The following is a 19,105-nucleotide window of genomic DNA, read 5'->3' as shown; positions in this document are numbered from 1 at the left end:
CCTGCGCCACGTCTCCTGGCTTCGTCTCTGTTATGGGTTTCTTTATGTCGGTTTCTCTAATCTCCACGGATCGCCTGTGATGCTTGAACAGTGATCTAGCATAAGAAAACACACACTGACTAGCAGAACGGATAATCTCACGACGAGCCTTTTGTAAAAAATGACAAGTAAAGTGTTAGATATACACCGTCACACTAATGACTAGTCTGCGCCTGCACCACGTCTCCTGACCTCGTCATTTCTAAATAAACCGCACCAATGAACCTACTTCATCTTCAGTCTCGCACTATTGCAATCGCCTATGACACTATAATTTAGCTAAGCATGCGGAAGTGTCGATGTTAATTTATTTCCCTTGATAGACTTAGTTCAGTGAAAGTAACTATTGTCGAATTGACAGCATTGTCTGTGATCTATCATTTGTAACCGGTTTAATCATGGTTTAATGCTAATTACGTGCTTGATACGTGGCTTGATAACATTAAGTTTGAACGCACATTGGTTACCTACTAAGTACTAGGTATATTGCTTTAGGCTTTGGTCCAGAGGCGTCTATGGTGCAGGGTGTGCGGCGCACACGGGCGCCGGGTCTAAGGGGGCGCCAAACGCCCTCATGCGACACCTTCAAAGATGCTTCGATGCCGGCGCTCTCAAATACCCTGCGCTCGTGTTATGGCCGACGCCGTCATTATTTAAAATTGCACCATTTGCATCCGAATTTCCGTTTGAAAATATAACTCTTAATATTCCATTTTGACTTCTCCTACTAGACTAGAGGGCGCCAGGGTACTGGTTGCACACGGGCGCCACAGGGGCTAGAGACGCCTCTTTGGTCTCAGGCTACTCTAGCTACCTTTGCCTAAGTTATGGCATCTTATAAAAAACAAACTCAAGCTTTTCTATGTCAGCTATGATGCTATGAAGTACTCGAAATGTTTCTGCTCCGATAAGAGGATCTGTCCGCACCCCTGACCGTCTCCATGAATGCTTATTCGAAAATCACCGAGTACTTTGTAAATATAAGAAAAATATCACTTCTATCAAGAAAATCATTTGCTTAGGCGACAGTAGTTAAATTCGATGTATAAATATGCAATGCACCTAGTTATAATTTCCTGTTGAATAAAATATTCAAAAATATTAGTAGGTACCTAAACTAAATACTTAAAAAACCTACCTAATAAAAGTTCAGTAAGTACCACGAAAATGCCGCCAGTGCGCAAATCGGCAAACAGACATGTATTCAAATATCATAGACCAATAATAATTGGTTATAATATCGCGATATTTTTTTCAAATAAAAACTACCTAAAATTGTAGGATTGAAATTGAATCCCACTTTGATTTGCCGGGACAAAATGTAGCATAAGTCATTCCCAAGGATGCAAGTTTTCTCTGCACCAATTTTCGTCAAAAACTGTAAAACAGATAGGCCGTGAAAAGCTAGCAGACAGACAAACACACATTCGCATTGACAATCAATACCTACCCATATTAAATTATTGGTAAATTAAAACTACCTGACTATTCATAAGTACTTACTTATAAAAAGTTAACAAGAATAAAAAAATATTCTATTCTATTACAAATGCGGAAGTGTGTTTGTTTGTTCATTTATTGATTTGTTGGTTTGTCTTTCAATCACGTCGCAACGGAGGAAGGGATCGCCGTGATTTTTTGCATGGGTGGTATAGTTAAACACCTGGCTACTTTTTATCCTCGAAAATCAAAGAGTTCAAAATAATCGCGCGCATCAGCTAGTTTAAATAATAAAGAATGGATTTCATCGTAACTTCATTAGAGATAGTGGAACGGGCGACTGTGCCTGATTGTGACTGATTAGATACCTACTTGTTGACCTTTGAGACACCAGATGCGCTACGAGCGGCCCACATGTAGCCGGATGCCACTACGTCCTCCACGTCGACTAAGTATTATAATGTTTACGACTATGCAGAGAATTTAGAGGAGAGAAATGAAAAGTAGGTGGGTATCTCTGTAATTATAAAAAAAATCGATCAGTGCTAGTCGGACTCGCATACGGAGAGTTTCGTACTTCTAAGAAGCGTAGGTACGTCTAAAAAATAACACTTTTCAATTTTTTTTTAATTTTCATGACGGCCATTTTACAATATTTAGGGTTCCTAAAAATACCTCAAAAGGAAAAACGAAACCCTTATAGGATCACTTTGTTGTCTGTCTGTCGGTGTGTCTGTAGAAAAAACCTACAGGTAGCGATATCTACTCGTGTGCTACTTACTAGCAGTAAATGCTAAGCAAGTGATTACATAACACTGAAAAGTTAGAGATGCGTGCCCCGGATCGAATCCCGACCTCCGATTAGCGTGCGGGCGTCTTAACTACTAGGCTATAATAGCTTATTACACAGGTTAGAAGGTATTTATCTATAAATGTATAAAAGGAAAAGGTGACTGACTTACTGACTGATCTATCAGCGCACAGCTCAAACTAATGCACCGATCGGGCTGAAATTTGGCATGCAGATAGCTGTTATGACGTAGGCAACCGCTAAGAAAGGATTTTTTTATATTAAACCCCTAAGGGGGTGAAAAAGGGGTTTGAAAGTGTAGTCCACGCGGATGAGGTCGCCAGCATAAGCTAGTTTATATTATGTGAGGCGTGAGCTTAACTTTACAGGTAAGTACTAGCTTAGTGGAACGTATTTGTCTTTGTCACCATTATGCGTGCAAGTGCAATGTAATCAACACTTTGATGATGCTATGCGAATCTCAACAGGCAACATCTTCTGTTCCGTACGCGAATATAGGAAAGGTTAATTTCGCAATGATTATATGAGCGCCAGTTGAACTTTGCGTCTCATGTGAGACTTCTTTGGTGCTGTCTGTCACAATGCACGTACGTATCATTCTTACTTGCATATTATAATTTATACCTAATGGTATACTGTGATGCATGATTAATAGTCTTTTGCAGACAAAAGTTGCACAGTTAGGTTGAGATATGTAGGTAGTTAATTACCTAAATAAGTTATAACAACCTTCTAAGTCGTATTCGTAAATCGAACGCCCAATTTCATATTACTAACTCTACTCAACTACGTATAGTAAGTACCTACTTACATTTTATACAATGGTGTAATTCGTCCATATAAAACGAAATAATAAAATGCATGCTTGGCACCAGACGGTTCGAATGTTGAATTTCATGGACCTAAATTTAAGAAACCTGTCAAAGTGAACGGTGCCGTGTTGGTGTCCACGTGCATTGAAAAAAAAAATTCCAAACAAGTAGGTACCTACAGTGCTATTATTATGCACGACGTATCATAGACTGAGTTTTAGGATGTACAGTTAACCACATTTATAGATACGTCGAAGTAGTCTCAAGGGTCATAGAGGATTGTTTACTGTAACGTTATAAATTACGTCCTGCATACGGAAATAGAGCGCTCATAAATAATCAGTATGTCAGGAGTAAGCGGTCGGGCGGCGCAGTATCGTATTAGAGAACTAAGCAGTTAGTACTTCTCTAGGAATATCATATTTAGCTAACGAACTCATCAACAGATGGGATTAATAAGAAATTGCGGAAATTAGTATTGTTTCATTAATATAATAATTTGTTAAATCACGCCTAAGTCTTCGTACCGGTTTTAGGCGCATACGCAGGTCAGGTGAAGAAAAAGCGCGAGCGACGCTTGCATTCGTCAGTCGCACCAGGGTCGCCAGAGGGGTCGGACCATAATCTAGTCATTGTATTTTTAAATATTTTTTAATCATATAATCAAAAAGGTCATCATGAAAGTGTTCATCGTATTGGCTGCCGTAGCTGCTCTTACGAGTAAGTCTCAATTGAAAAATAAAATTAATATAAATAAAATATTTCACGCTATTTTTTAAATTATAATATTACTAATAAGTAGCTGACTAACTTTAACTAAAAGTGCTTTAAATCTTTTTATGTAGTTAACACTTAACGCTTTCTTAATTGATCATAGAAATTGGGTACTTGTAGTAAGTATAGTAATTGTAGTACTAGTCAATACTAATCAGTGTGCTACATACGAATTTATGCGCAAGAAATTGTAGCAACTAATTACCAGGTTTGCGTTTTGCGGCTGAAAATTTCATAATCTGTTTTAACATTGAGGTTGTCATTTTTTACAATACTTTTCACATCTAGTAATAATGTAGAACCAATTTTGACAGTTGTTAGGAATGTATGGAAAGGAAAATATCAGGAGAATACCTTGCAATGCAGTTCGGTTTCATAAAGATATGATGTGAATTGTGATACCTAGGTGATTTACTTCAAATAAAACATCTAAAATACAACATTTTTCAAAAATTTAAGCCATAGTCTCTTTTATTATCAATTAATCTCAGAAGGGTTTCCCTTGTTGAATACGTTATAATCAATAATACTTAATAAAGGTTGAAGACCTAGTAAGTTGTTGTAATAAAGTTGGGTAAATTAGTGCTCAGTAGTGAGACGGTGATGGGTCAGTGATGATGATGATGATGATGATACTTACATACTGACCATTAAAATGACTTGCTGTTTTTGTACATAATATAGTGAACTAATTTATTCCTAATAAATAAAACTAATAAAAATGACACCTGTTACTTAGTCCGCGTGAATTTAGGCTATTGAAAATCCCGTGGGAACTTTTTGATTTTCCGGGATAAAAAGTAGCCCATCGGTATATCCGTCTCCTGGGATGCAAGTTATCGCTGTACCTTACAGTAAAATCATTCATGAAAATCATTTGAACGGATGGACCGCGAAAAACTAACACACAGACAGACACAATTTACTAATTAGGAATCGCAAGTCATTCAAAGACGTTATAAGTATTTGCGATACCTTATCTCTCTACATCTATGTATTAAAGTGTACTAACCTTGAAAACAGAAATTAGGTTCACTATATTAACATTTATAAATATATTCGAACAGATGTACTTACCTATTAACTTTAAATACATTATTTTAATTTTAGAATCGTTAATCATTTAACATTCAGAACACATCTTTGCCACTGATGGTGATGTAGATATAATTCCAAGTGATTTTATTTGTATTATATCTCTTTATTCAGTATTCGGCTAAAGTATTTGAAAGTCACTTTGTATGCAGACGTAAAAATGCGAAAGCTCTAAAAGCTCTTATAGACTGTATAGTAACAAGTCAACATCGTCAATGTTCAAAGATTTCAAGGCCAATTAACTATAACGTTGTCTTAACGAAAAACTAGCAAATGTCCTTGACACTGATCAGTTTACCAGAACATATAAAATCTTTATCTAAAGATTGTATAAAAGGAGATGCTGACTGACTGAACGATTGATACATCAACGCACAACTCAAGCTACTGTACCGATCAGGCTGAAATTTGGCATGACGATAACTATTATGACGTAGACATCCCACTAAGAAAAGATTTTTGAAAATTAAACTCCTAAAGGGGTAAAATAGGGGTTTGAAATTTGCGTAGTACACGCGGATGAAGTTGCGGGCTAGTTTTTGATAAATTCATTGCTGGGCTTAAAGCTCTTTGCGATATAAAAGCTCTAGGACAGCTCGGCATCTCTCCTCTTGCAAGTTAAATTATCTTTTATCAGTTTTTCTAATGGACCTTGTTTAGGCATCTTTCTTATACCCATGGACCAACCAATCCCTTTCAAGAATCATGAAGCTCTCTTTCTCTTTTAACCTAACTTTAGTAAATGATTTTAAAGGATTTTTTGTCCTGGACGATTCTTGAGGTCCTTTTCGTTGACTACCTTCGAGGTCCGCGATAAATAAAATAATATATTGAGTGTCATCTATTTGGTGTACCTACTTGTTTTTAAGTAGGTAAGTGCATATTTCCTCACTTTTAGATAAAACAACACTAAAAAAATTCTTCGTATCTATTTACAAGCAAACAATCGCAAAAAGTATTGTTAGCGTTAGTTTTGTTTAAGCTTTGTATGTTTTTATCAGGTAGGTAGGTATAGGTATCTACCTACAGTTAAGAGTTATAAGCTATCTTTTTCCCAAATTTCAGCCAAATTGATTCACTCATTGTAGCGTGAAGAAGTTCCAATACATCCAAACTTTCATCCTCATAATATTATGTGATTACTGATTAGGGTTTAAAATCTGAATTATAATAATAATTTTTCAAGATAACAAACAACCAGTTTTTTTCAACCTTGAAAATTCTTTTCAGTATTTGGTCATAAATGCATCTAGGTACGAGATATTTTAAAGTGTATTTTAGTTGATTTTAGTTCAAAGATTAAGTATTTGAATAATACGTTTTTTTAAAATAAATATGACATTTTCAAAACGAAATTGACATTGTTTTCCAATAAAAATTAAGTTTAACAAAAAAAAATCTACGCGTTACGCACGGCGTTACGTTATTATCGTGTTGACATAGCTATATTAAATTTACGCAAAGTGTACAACGGCTTTTGTAACTAGGCCGATTTACATAAGTCTGGGAACTGTATGTAGCCCTTACATAGTTTCAAAGAGATCCAAAATACTGGCTAGTGTAACTTTTAAAGTTAACGTTAACTCTGCGTTGGGACGAACATCTTAAACTGCATCATCATTCATCATCATCATGATCAGCCCATTGCCAACCCACTGCTGAGTACAGGTCTCCTCTTAAAATGAGAAGGGTTTAGATTTTAGTCTGCCATGCTGGTGGCAGTGTGGACTGGCAGACTTCACACACCTTTGAAAACAGAACTCTGAGGCATGCAGGTTTCCTAAGGACGTTTTCATTCACCGTTAAAGCAAGTGATATTTACTTGATGAAACGCACATAACTCCGAAAGTTAAAAGTGCGTGCCCAAAAACGACCTCCCGGATAGGAGACCGACAGTCATATTGTGAGATCTATAGAGCGCACTCTGACTTTGCTTAGACTTAAGTCTAAGCAAAGACAGAGCTCTCAAATAAATCTATCTTGTTTTAACTCAATTTTAAGTCTGAGCAAAGTCAAATCGCGCTTTATAGATCTCAGCCTTAACCACTAGACTGTCATCGCAATCCCAATCAATTGCATACCCACAGCTTACCACCATGTGAGATCACATTTAAGAGCTAACTTGTATCTGAATAAATTAAAAAAAACCGGCCAAGTGCGAGTCGGACTCGCGCACGAAGGGTTCCGTACCATTATCAATAAAAACGAGCAAAAAAAATCACGTTTGTTGCTGGGGGGGCCCCTTTAAATATTAATTTTATTCTGTTTCTTAGTATTTGTTGTTATAGCGGCAACAGAAGTACATCATCTGTGAAAAGTTCAACTCTCATGGTTCATGAGATACAGCCTGGTGACAGACGGGCAGACAGACGGACAGACAGACGGATGCACAGTGGAGTCTTAGTAATAGGGTCCCGTTTTACCCTTTGGGTACGGAGCCCTAAAAGGACGAAAAAATATTTTGTCCCTTTCCCGTCCATATTAAATGACTCACAGCAGCTGTTAACGTTAATTTTAAGTTAGGTACACTCAGGGCTTAGGATGATACATTAAAAAACAATTTAGAAAAAATCTTTCTAATGTTATGCTCTGATAATTTTACTACCTTTAAAGTAGGTTTGGCATTTAGAATGCCCTTGAATTTGAATAAATAGCACTTATTTATTTTACAATGCATTTATAAAGCAAATAAAGCGTTAATTGTTTATAATGTTAATAAATTAATTACGGTTTTGTAACTGTCGCTAGAGGCCAAGCATTTTCTAAATTTATTTAAAATTCATAAAATTCTATATAATAATTAAATTAAACTTGTTTATGTAAATCGTTCTAACTTGACATTTGATTTTGTATGCTGGTCACTAACTGAGGAAAACGTGACTTGGACGACCTGTTGGTTTAATAAAATTTAAATATTTACTTGGAAATATCTTAGAACGTACTTAGGTGGATACTTTATTAATTTATACCTACTACTACACTTTTTTAATGAAACAGTTTCCTCATGGCTCATACTCAAGTATGAAAAAGAAGTAGAAAAGTTATATATTCAAATAAAACTTATAGAATGCTTTCGAATTGAAATAAATAGATTAACGTAATATCTACGAGTTTATCAATGCTTTGAGGTATGCGTGTCTCATACATGCCTTCCCACTTCCCACATTATATATTAAGACGAAAATACCTATAGTACGCGACAGGTCGAGATGGCAATCGGAGTATGAGGCACGGGGACGCCTCGATGCCCCACACACCCGCGCTATCCCGCACAGGATTAGCGCAGGGGCTGTGCGTGTGTGCGGGGCCTCCCTTACCCCTGTTGCCATCTTGACCAGTCGCGTGCTATAATTACTCACATATTATAGAAGCGAGAAGAAAAAAGCTGTGATAGCCTATAGTGGTTAGGACGTCCGCCTTCCAATCGGAGATTGGGGGTTCGATCCCGGGCACGCACCTCTAACTTTTCGGAGTTTTGTGCGTTTTAAGTAATAAAATATCACTTGCTTTAACGGTGAAAGAAAACATCGTGAGGAAACCTGCATGCCTGCGAATTCTCTATAATGTTCTCAAAGGTGTGTGAAGTCTACCAATCCGCACATGGCCAGCGTGGTAGACTATGGCCAAACCCTTCTCACTTTGAGAGGATACCCGTGCTCTGGCGATGGGTTGATCATGACGAAGCTATGATGATAGAAGTGACAAGTTTCTTAGAATTTGATAAAAAAAACTTAAAAGCCACCGAAATTATTCAACCTTCAGCAACCAGTACCAATTAATAATTTCACACTCATAGAAGCTGAGATAAAGTTGATAGTTCATCGAGTTTTTCGGGTCACAAGGCGACCTGTGATGCATCCGAGCGATGCACCGCATGTCGCAACCGAGTCGCTTTCACTTCTCGACAGGTTGCGTCACCACTAGGTTGCGATACCGCGCGGGCGTATTTCAAACCCGGCATAGGTATTTATCCCACGTGGGCACGCTGATAAACTGATACGGGCTATAATGTAGCAGCAGCTGCTCATAAGTAGCAATAGGTATGCACCGTGGTAGAGATATCGACCATCAATTCTGGTCGATACAGTAGAAGCTGGTTGGTTGGCTTGAACAAGTGTCCTTTACCAATAAACCTTTCAGAAGTCGGCTTATTACCACGGGATAGAGAATAAAGATTAATTATATTGTCGCCAAGCGAAGCTGCGGGTGGTTGCTACTAAATATGAAAATATAAGTTGAAAGTTTGCCAAAGATTCTTTTGAGAAAAACCAACATACGAGTATGTACTTCTCAGAAACTTTTAAAGGATGCAATTTTTCTTGACAACTTTCTTTAGACCATTTTTTAAAACCAAGTTAAAATAAAACTCTAAAATCTATTTAGTAATAAATAGCTAAATAAAACCAGGATAATATATTTTTACTGATCTGATTTATCATGCTACCAAACTACTTACTCCATTTGAAATGAAATGAAAATTTATTTATAAATTTAAAAGGTTATTAGGTAATTCTAATTCAAGATTAACTTTTGACTTATATACAGAATACAAAATTTACATAACATTAATTATTTATTTTTTAAGTCGTTGTCTCAATGTCAGAGAATCAATTTAAATCGAATTTTAAAGGTATTATATTTTAAACTAAGATTTAGGTATGTTAAATTTTGATTGACCTAGTGGAGATATTATGTCTAAGACAAATATAATACAAAATGTCATGAATTATTCTTAGTTCTTTGCATAATTTGGATGAAAATAAAATCCAATTCAAAGAATCGAGTTCTCGCCAACATAGCCTTGACCTCTCGCGATTTGAAATGCATAAATTAGCACTGATAAATGTCGCATTCTCACATGTCATCAAGGAGAATAGCGATTTACATTTCCGTGACCATAAATTCTTATACTATAATACCTACCTACTTATATTATTTAAGGAGAAACTGATTGACTGAAGAAACTAAAAGCTTAAGATGGTCCCGTATAGTTCTACAGTAATGTAGTAGGGCTGTAGTAGTCGTAAACCAATAAGAGAGGATTCCAGTTAAAATTTCCTTTCTAAATTTCCTTTTTTAAATTCAGTAATGTGTCATGAGGAGACTAAATATATTGTTTGAAATACTGTTCAAAACAATAGTTAATTTTTTTGTATTGAGTCGTGAAATCAGTGATTAAGGCTTTATTGCCAGCAACCAAGTGTCTTTATGTTCCCCTACATTGAACATTTTAGTTACCTACTAACAAAGTTTTGGTGGCAGTATCCTAGATTTCAATGGTGGCAGCGATCATTTGGTTTTTTCAGTAGGTAGGTACAGTTAGTTTCACAAGAATTTCTTTTTAAATATTTTTTATTCGATGTTTGTGAAGTATGAACTATGAACGTGTTTACTCTGCCGAAATTATTTACGAAACCTACCTAGTATATTAGGCATTCGATTTATTTGCGTGATAGCACCGAAAACGTGTAATTTTGTTACAACACTTTATACAAGTGTGCAGTTGCCTTTACGTGTTGCCGATCAATTAAGTGTTGCCAAAGTACCTACGTGTAAGAGCAAGCAAACTAATATTGTTTGTTGACGTTGGCGATTATATAATAGTGCGTTGTTATGCAAGAAAAAATATAGTGACCCGTTCGGTCTTTAGAGCATTGGAACACGGACGGTCTAATTCTTGGCTTGATTGATTCGGCTTTCACTTTATCTTCGATTCGTTATCGTTGCTGATTGTTAACGCATAGGGCATTGTAATGGTAAAAAAAAAATAGTTACGAGTGAAACCAACTTGTTTTTTTTTTGCCAATTTATACGGGAAAGAATACAATAACTCGATCAGACAACCATAAATAACTGATATTAGATAAGTAGAGCAACAAAAAAATTCTTTATGAAAAAGTCATTAATTTCATGAGACAGGCTTGAAGTTTGAAAAAGATTGTAAAGTAGGCTTACTTGGAGTAAAAGTGATTTGAATTGGTATTCTACTGTATTAGAAGGGGTAAAAGAATATCAATTAAGTATTTTAGTACATACCTACATATATATAATTATACAATAACAAATAGTAACATAACGTAGTGTGACTACTATATAAGTTGTAGATTGCTATATAAATTTTATTTTGAACCAAACACTGTATCTTAAAAGGAAGGTACAGAAGAAAAAGTAGGTGTGGAAAATCTAATCAACCTAAACTACAAATTGCAGCGTCATTAAATTTATATTAATTTACAATTCATGATCGAGGATATTAAAAGGTTATATAATTTTTTTTCACAGGTGCGCAATCGCAATTCAAATGCCCCAACAAAGATGGCCAGTATGAAGACGACCGGCAGTGTGACAAATTCTACCAATGCGTTGATGGAGTCGCCACCACCAAGCTGTGTCCCGACGGCCTTGTGTTCGACCCCACCATCAGGAAAATCAACAAATGCGACCAACCCTTCAATGTAGACTGCGGTGACAGGACCGAACTCCGTAAGTACCATCCACCAGTATAATTTAGCTCAATATGATCCAGAGTACAAATAATTTATTCTTTGTTCCCTTTTTGTGAACTGGCTTTACCGCTTTGTGTTCTTCTTCTCTTAACGTCCACGTACGATATAAGTACCAATACCATAAGATATCTTCGTCTTATCAGTGATAAAATAAGCTTTAAAGCCATAGGCACCTTGTTAGGAAAGTCAGGGTAGTAATTTGACATCGAAAAATCTTTCAAGTGGCGTTCGCATATCGAGCTTCAGAAATTTAAATGTAAAGTTTTTTAATTAATTGTAATTTAAATGTAAACTTTGTAGTTGACCGTAGTTAAGAGAGTAGGTACTTAATTACAATATGCAGTCCCTCAAAGATCGTAATTAACATTAGTTAATATGTGTAGAATCATGTTATTAATGAACAAACGTATTTGGAGTCAGATGTAGTATGGAATCATTCCTCGAATGAGATCTCGTATATTTCTTTATCGTAGCATATAAGTTATTCTACTAGTATTAAATCATTATAAAAATTGTACTGAATATTCCATAGCACAGAAGAGAAACTGAAACGTCCAGTTATAGGTTTTTTTCTTATCAGCCCATCCCATGATTGAATTATATACTTACGTCATAATAATTCGACGATGCCAATTATTGGTATTTTATAACTATTTGCACCTAGCAAAGTGGGGTTTTTAATCACTCGTCCTTGCGTGTAAGAAACAAGAAAGATTTTATAAAAAAATGTTGATAAACTTGAGTGTTGTGTACTTAAACTATTCGGATAAACAAATTCTTTCATCCATGACATTCAATTGAATAATGTTAAGTAATTATTAATATTTATATTTGGCTGTCCGATATTTTTTTACAAATTTTGAGTTACTTTTTTGTCACATATTATTGAATCGAAAAATAATATCTGAACTTATATCAATGCAATCAAAATGCTGATAATATGTTGAGCAAATCATTATGAAGGTCATTCAACGCAACCATGCCAGAAATGAAAGTGTCCTGTCCACCTTTGACCACCTAGGTCGCACCCTGGTAGTTTTCTAGGCCAAATTAGTCGAGATTGTCACGTAATACTGAGTACATATTGTATAACATTGCTTTGGTATTATACACCATCTATTTTTGTCCCAAAATATCTTACTAAAAATATTTTTGGTACATATAATATTATGTTAATCGGTGAAACTATATTATTATGGTTAACTGATAAAGAATGAACATTCTATTCTATTCTATTCTATTAATGGTCTACAGAAGTAACGTGCTGAGAATCATTGCACATACTTAAATGGAATAAAGGTTGCGGTCATGATTCTATTTAGTAAGACGAGTAGGAGGATTTTGTTGAAGTTTTATGGTTCACTAGCTTATGCTCGCGACTTCATCCGCGTGGACTACACAAATTTCAAATTCCTATTTCACCCCCTTAGGGATTGAAATTTCAAAAATCCTTTCTTAGCGGATGCCTACGTCATAATAGCTATATCTGCATGCCAAATTTCAGCCTGATCCGTCCAGTAGTTTGAGCCGTGCGTTGATAGATCAGTCAGTCAGTCAGTCAGTCACCTTTTCCTTTTATATATTTAGATTATTTGCGAGGAATTTGCTTAAGATACCTCGTGGTGTGAGTACCTTACGCTATCTTTCATATACTAGTGTCAGACATTCGTCGTGATAAAGCTGCAGATATTGTATATCTGCCGGCATTTTAATGGGACGTGAAAGGAATTCGATACCGGTCAAATAACTCACTGAACCAAGGCAAATCGGTAGAGAACGGAACAATATAAAAATAGCGATCGGCGCACATTAATTCTTGTCGTCTAGAAAATACACTTTAACTTCCTGCTCATTATCTCTGTATGGATACCTAGAAATACGACGTCATACATCGCAGCCTGTTCTTTCAAGGATTTTAACTTTATATCCCCTTTTCTATTCGGAAAGTTATATATCAACTTAAAGATGATGCAACTGATACGTTTTTTTATGGACACATGTTTAAAAGTTGTTTCTTTCGTTTGCCTTGGTGTTTTTCGTAACAATCTTGCTGTACACCAAAAGAATTTGGCAGTCTCTTCATATTTTTTACACTTTTATTTTTTATTTCAACACTTATGGTCTTTTTCTTCCTTACTTTATCCTAAGCTACGTGGGGTCGGCACCACATGTCTTCTTCTTCCACTTCTGTCATCCATCAACGTATTATCCATCCAACGTATTTTACACGCATATCCTCTTTCACGCAATCCATCCATCTTTTCTTTGGTCGTCCTCTCCTCTTTTTTCCTTCCATTTCAATACTTACGATACTACTATTATTTTTACATAGTTTTTTTGATAAATATCTTAAAAACGGAACTAATAATATTTAGTATACCTTTCATCGATGTATTCTAATTTATCCATATTTTATATTATCCACAGAACAGGCAAAGCCTAACGAAAGCTGTCCCCGCCGCAACGGCTTCTTCGCTCACCCAGACCCTACTGTCTGCAACATATTCTTCAACTGTATCGAAGGAGAAGTGGTCGAAGTCAAGTGCACCGCTGGGCTCCACTTCGACGAATACTCCGGAACCTGCGTCTGGCCTGACTCTGCTGGCAGACAAGGATGTAACGCCCAAGAAAGTAAGTGCACTTTTATAGAAATACGGAGCAATTGAGAAGTTGGCTCACCTAATGTTAAGTGATCATTTGCAGCATCAGCGGAACCGTCAATAGTTTACAAGCATTTTAGGAAGGATGTTGGTCTGTCCCATATAAAATTTTAGTGGGAACGCTACCAAAGAGTTAATTTTTGTAACTTAATAAGATTTAATTTTCCAATTTTCGACTAGGTACAAGTGAGAATATTACACAAATAACATAAACTTATTTTAACTACGGGATATAAATTATTTTATAGTCCGGTGGTCAATATTGGGGTTCCCAATATTTCACACAAATTACAATAAAAATTTAGGGAAAAACGCCAATATTGAGCGGATTTTAATATAATTTATATCCCGTAGTTTGCAATAAGTTTTATACTTAGTTAAAACTATTATAGCAAAGCAATGACTAATCTCATAGCAAAAGTTTAGAACTAAAACAATTTGATATGACACGATCCAATAAATTCTGTGAGCATTTACGTTCAGCCTCTCACTTAGCCGATCACTTGCTGAGATTTATTTATCCTTATCTATAGAATTATAAAGGATACTAGGATTTTAGTTATTGGCTAAAGATTGTTAATAAAATGTAGGTAAAATCAGATTACGAGTTTGTTATAGAACATATTTTATTTCAAAAAATAAAAACTCTTGAATTATATTATATTCTTATTTTTGTCTGTGCGTAGAATTAATATTTAAATAATATATTTTTTGAATATACCTAGTGTAGTATTTACATCACCTAAGCTAGGTTCCGTAGCTACCTATATATCCTTTAGTTGTCTAAAAAAATGTTAGGTAGTAACGAGACGCCAATAACGTCAATATTGACCGGAGTAGGTTCAATATAATTTATATCACGTAGTGTGAAATAAGCTTTATACTTTACCTTATAGTTTGACACATACTTTCAATGCGTATGCCCGCCACGTTGCTTATAGTTGTGATCAATATGCCCTTCTCTCTGTTGCATTCACAGTTCCAATACATCTAAATGATTCACTATTTATGGCTTTCGTAACCTTTGCAAATGCTTTTTACTGTGGATCTTTAGGCAATGTACGAATAGCTCTATTTACATTTGGAGGTTATTACAATTGAAAGATACCTTCTAACAGCTGTTGATCTTACGATTGTAAGATCAACAGCTATTAGAACATACATTATAAAAAAGTCGAAAAAGAAACGGGCCAAGTTGAGAACCACCTCCTTTTTGGAAGTCGGTTAAAAATAATCTCTTTTAAGCTTTGCAATAAATCTATATTTTTACTGAACATTGGATTGGATTTTATTAGTATTGGACATAATAATTAGAAAATGACGAATATTTTCTTTTAGAATAAGAAACAATTTGTGCAAAATTTTACAATGAAGTATACAATATAATTTTTTTTCAAAAATCTCTTCATTACAGTCACCCTTTCTATTTAAACTGAATATTCCATATTTCAGGTCGATTGGGCCTGTCATGAAATTATTTATTTCTCGCTAAAAAGAAATCTTTGTTTACAGAAAAGACTAAGGATGGTTTCGAGTGCCCCAAGGACCAGAAGGTTGACCGCCAGGGTCAAGCCGTCGCCCACCCCAAGTTCCCCCACCCTAACGACTGCCAACGTTTCTACGTGTGCTTGAACGGTGTTGAGCCCCGTGACCTTGGCTGCCAAGTCGGAGAGGTCTACAATGAGGAAACCGAAAGGTGTGACGCACCTGAGAACGTGCGTGGATGGTGAGTTTCCAGCTTCCTTGAATCATTGCCTTCTCTTAAAATGAATATGGGATTAAAAATAAAATACATAAAATAAAGCAAGTTCGGTTTAATGTCACAGACCAAACGAAGGGTAGTATTAGTAAAGTATAATTTTATTATTTTTGAGCATGTTTTGTATATTTCGTGTGGAACTGTTTATGATTTAAAGTTTAAACCCCACATTTTACCATTAAATCAAGCTCAAACTGTAAATCGAAAAAAGCAAGAATATAATATTCATCAAAAATACTCGTGAGGATGTACCGGAAGATTCTTCAGGACTCTATCGTTTCGAAGCATTCTCCTGCCTGACTCTCTCATATCTAATAGCGCAAATTTTGTCCTCTCACTTTGCATTCTATTCTTCATTGCAGGGAATTGTCACTCTTTTCCATTAATCATAATATAGTGGTTGGAGTTTTCTTGGGATAATAATGCGGTGGGTTTCCAAACCATTTTGCATTCTTATCCTAATGCTCTATGAAATGAGTACTGAACCATCACTTTTAGAGTAATAAATAAACTTCTTATGCAGTAAAAAATTATCATACTAATGAAATTTATTATTTCAGCGAGGACTGGTACAAGGACTCCGAAGACGCCGCACCGGGACCCAAGACGAGATCTTAAGCTAGAAATAGATAAATTAGTTACACCTAAGACTTGATAAGTTAATATACGTTAAGATATATATGAGTCTACTTTATTTTACCTATCCTTAAAAAAAATATAAAATAAGAAATAAAAATACCAAACAGCCATATTTTTAGCCATAAGTCCAAATCTTTTTATAAATCTCTTATAATCTGCTTAGTAGAATTTGAATTCTGTATCACATCCGTTGTTGTAGGTTGCAAAAGACTTGAGAAAAGGCTTTTCCATTTTATGGAACTCTTAGTTTTTACCAATATATTATTTATAATATAAATCAGTCAGTATAAAATACGATCTTTAGTTTAGTACATCATGATACCCACCACCTAACAGCTATACCTATAGGTAACCAAACCTGAATCAATAACTGTTTGTCACGATTTTGAAAAGCTAAAAGCAAATCATAAGTTGAATAACCTCATCAAATAATATCACTGCATCACTGCATTTTGTTAGCTTCCAGATAACGTATCTTCAGAAAGAAAAAATGTAAAGTCATACTTTGAAAGTTTTTTGCACGTTAAAAAGGCACTTTAAGATATGAAGTTACAGTAAAATATGCGGATCTAAATTATTTAAGTCTTGTGAAATTAGTACTTGATCAATTAGGCGCTTGAATTCCAAGAATGTTGATTTCTATAAATAAGTATACATTACTGAATTACATAATAGTTGTTAAGTTTTTAAATTGAATTTTTGTGGTTATCCTAAGGTGTAACCACAAAAATTCAATTTAAAAACTTGATACTATACTTTGAGCTCTTATAAAAACTAGCTTATCTGTCCCGTCTTTGCCCGGTTGAATATGAGAAAATCTTTTCTTGGTAATAGTCTACGTTAAAAAAACTTACATGTAAAACCTCAAGTTTCTTTAACCAGCAGCTTGAGCTGTACACCCTGTATAGCAGTAAACTAATTGTGCCTCTACATATTGCTAGTTTTTGCCAGCAACTTCACCCTCGTGACCAACAGAAGCTGTGCAGTTTTCGAGATAATTTATAGCCTATAGCACTCAGGGATAATGTAGCTATCCGTGAGAGAATTTTCAGAATCATATAATTAGTTTCGGGGATTAAACTTAGTTTGGTTTGGTATATAGAGGACATACTAAACCAAACTCACAAACTAAGTTTTACCAATTTAAACAAATGTATCTATTCAATGTTACATAATAATATTAACAGGGTTCCATTCCATTTCTATGGCTAAAATAATTATGTATGAGTAATATATCCTAGTGAAGGATAGGGAAAAATATAATTCCGTTAAGTTAAAGTTAAGTCGTTATAAAAACATTTCTAAGAATACGCAATGTTGCATTGCAATGCCACATTGCACTGTGTAAATCATATTTATGCTTCCATTCATTAGCCTCGTCAGATAGTAGTTAAGGGGCGAAACTAATGATCGAAAGTTTTATCCGCATATAAAGCTTAATAGCCTCATTACTGTAACATGCAAGCTTCGGTTTACAAGGTTGCACGCAACTTGAAATTAATATCCTTGAATATTTTGCAAAAAAAAAGCAAAGACAAGGTTGCTGCAATTTATCTGAATGCCTTAACAGTCTTGCTTTCGAAACAAAACAGAACTAAATTGAGGTTTCATTGATACTTATAATAATAATAATCATTATTATTATAATGATGTCTTTGCATGTTTTGAATGCATGCTTGATTCATTCGCGTCTTAATAAAGACATCAACGCGCTCGCGTTTGTCTTTAAAAATAATAATATTAAAATTAATGTTTGTCTTGTTCATATTCGTTACTTATGCATTTGCGAATCGTTAATCCAGTTCATTTGAAGCTTTTACAGTTGTTATTGGCACTTGAGTGAAGTACAACGACGTACAATACAATGCACTCGTCATTCAAATAAAGAGGCATGGCAAGATGAATATGGCATATAAAAAGGGCATAAGCTTGTACCTATACTTTAAGTGTGCTAGTTCAATTTCTAAATTTATCTAAAGGCATTCCGAACCAGTGGTAGATGCATTCGACTATTCGAAAGTACTTGTAAAAAGTTAATTCGAATAAAAAAGATTTTTTTTAAATATAAAAAGTCATCATCCCTGACAAAATTCACACAAAAACTCCAATAAATTCGCCTCACAAAAATTGTTTCAGTACACTGAATTTATTTTGAGCCCTTCACAACCTTCTCCATCAGATTCACACCTCTAGACCGTCAAAAATCACTAATATAAAATAATAGACACGTTATATTTTTAAAACGCCTATTATTCGCTTAATTATATGTAAGTGTGTCAAAGACAATAAACTTTCATAAGGCCCGCATAATAATGACTTTTGTTTTTGAAATACAACCACGAACATCTTTGTTGCAGATTGGCATTCCACCGCTTTGTTACATCTTGTTAACATTCAAATTATTTATCACACATCAAAGATCTTTTTTTACGCTTTGTTTACCCAGTGCAATTAAGTTTTTTATATACCACTAGCTGATAGCTGACACCCGTGACTTCGTCCGCGTGGAATTAGGTTTTTAAAAATCCGGTAACTCTTTGATTTTCCGGGATAAAAAGTAGCCTATGTGA

At 35.1% G+C, this 19,105-nt stretch overlaps 1 protein-coding gene across 1 annotated transcript; it reads left to right on the top strand.

Moving 5' to 3' along the window:
- The first annotated feature begins 3,511 nt into the window (after positions 1-3,511).
- On the top strand, positions 3,512-16,575 carry LOC117996832 (protein obstructor-E-like). The gene is made up of 5 exons (XM_034984969.2): positions 3,512-3,822; positions 11,254-11,454; positions 13,905-14,108; positions 15,650-15,863; positions 16,457-16,575. The coding sequence occupies exons 1-5, from the start codon at positions 3,780-3,782 to the stop codon at positions 16,512-16,514; spliced, it is 720 nt and encodes a 239-aa protein (XP_034840860.1). The 5' UTR covers positions 3,512-3,779; the 3' UTR covers positions 16,515-16,575.
- Positions 16,576-19,105: the final 2,530 nt, after the last annotated feature.

This window comes from Maniola hyperantus, chromosome 4, assembly GCF_902806685.2.
Source record: "Maniola hyperantus chromosome 4, iAphHyp1.2, whole genome shotgun sequence".
Lineage (NCBI taxonomy): Eukaryota > Metazoa > Arthropoda > Insecta > Lepidoptera > Nymphalidae > Maniola > Maniola hyperantus.
Note: the sequence above shows the minus strand (reverse complement) of the source record. Positions and strands in the feature narration are given on the sequence as shown.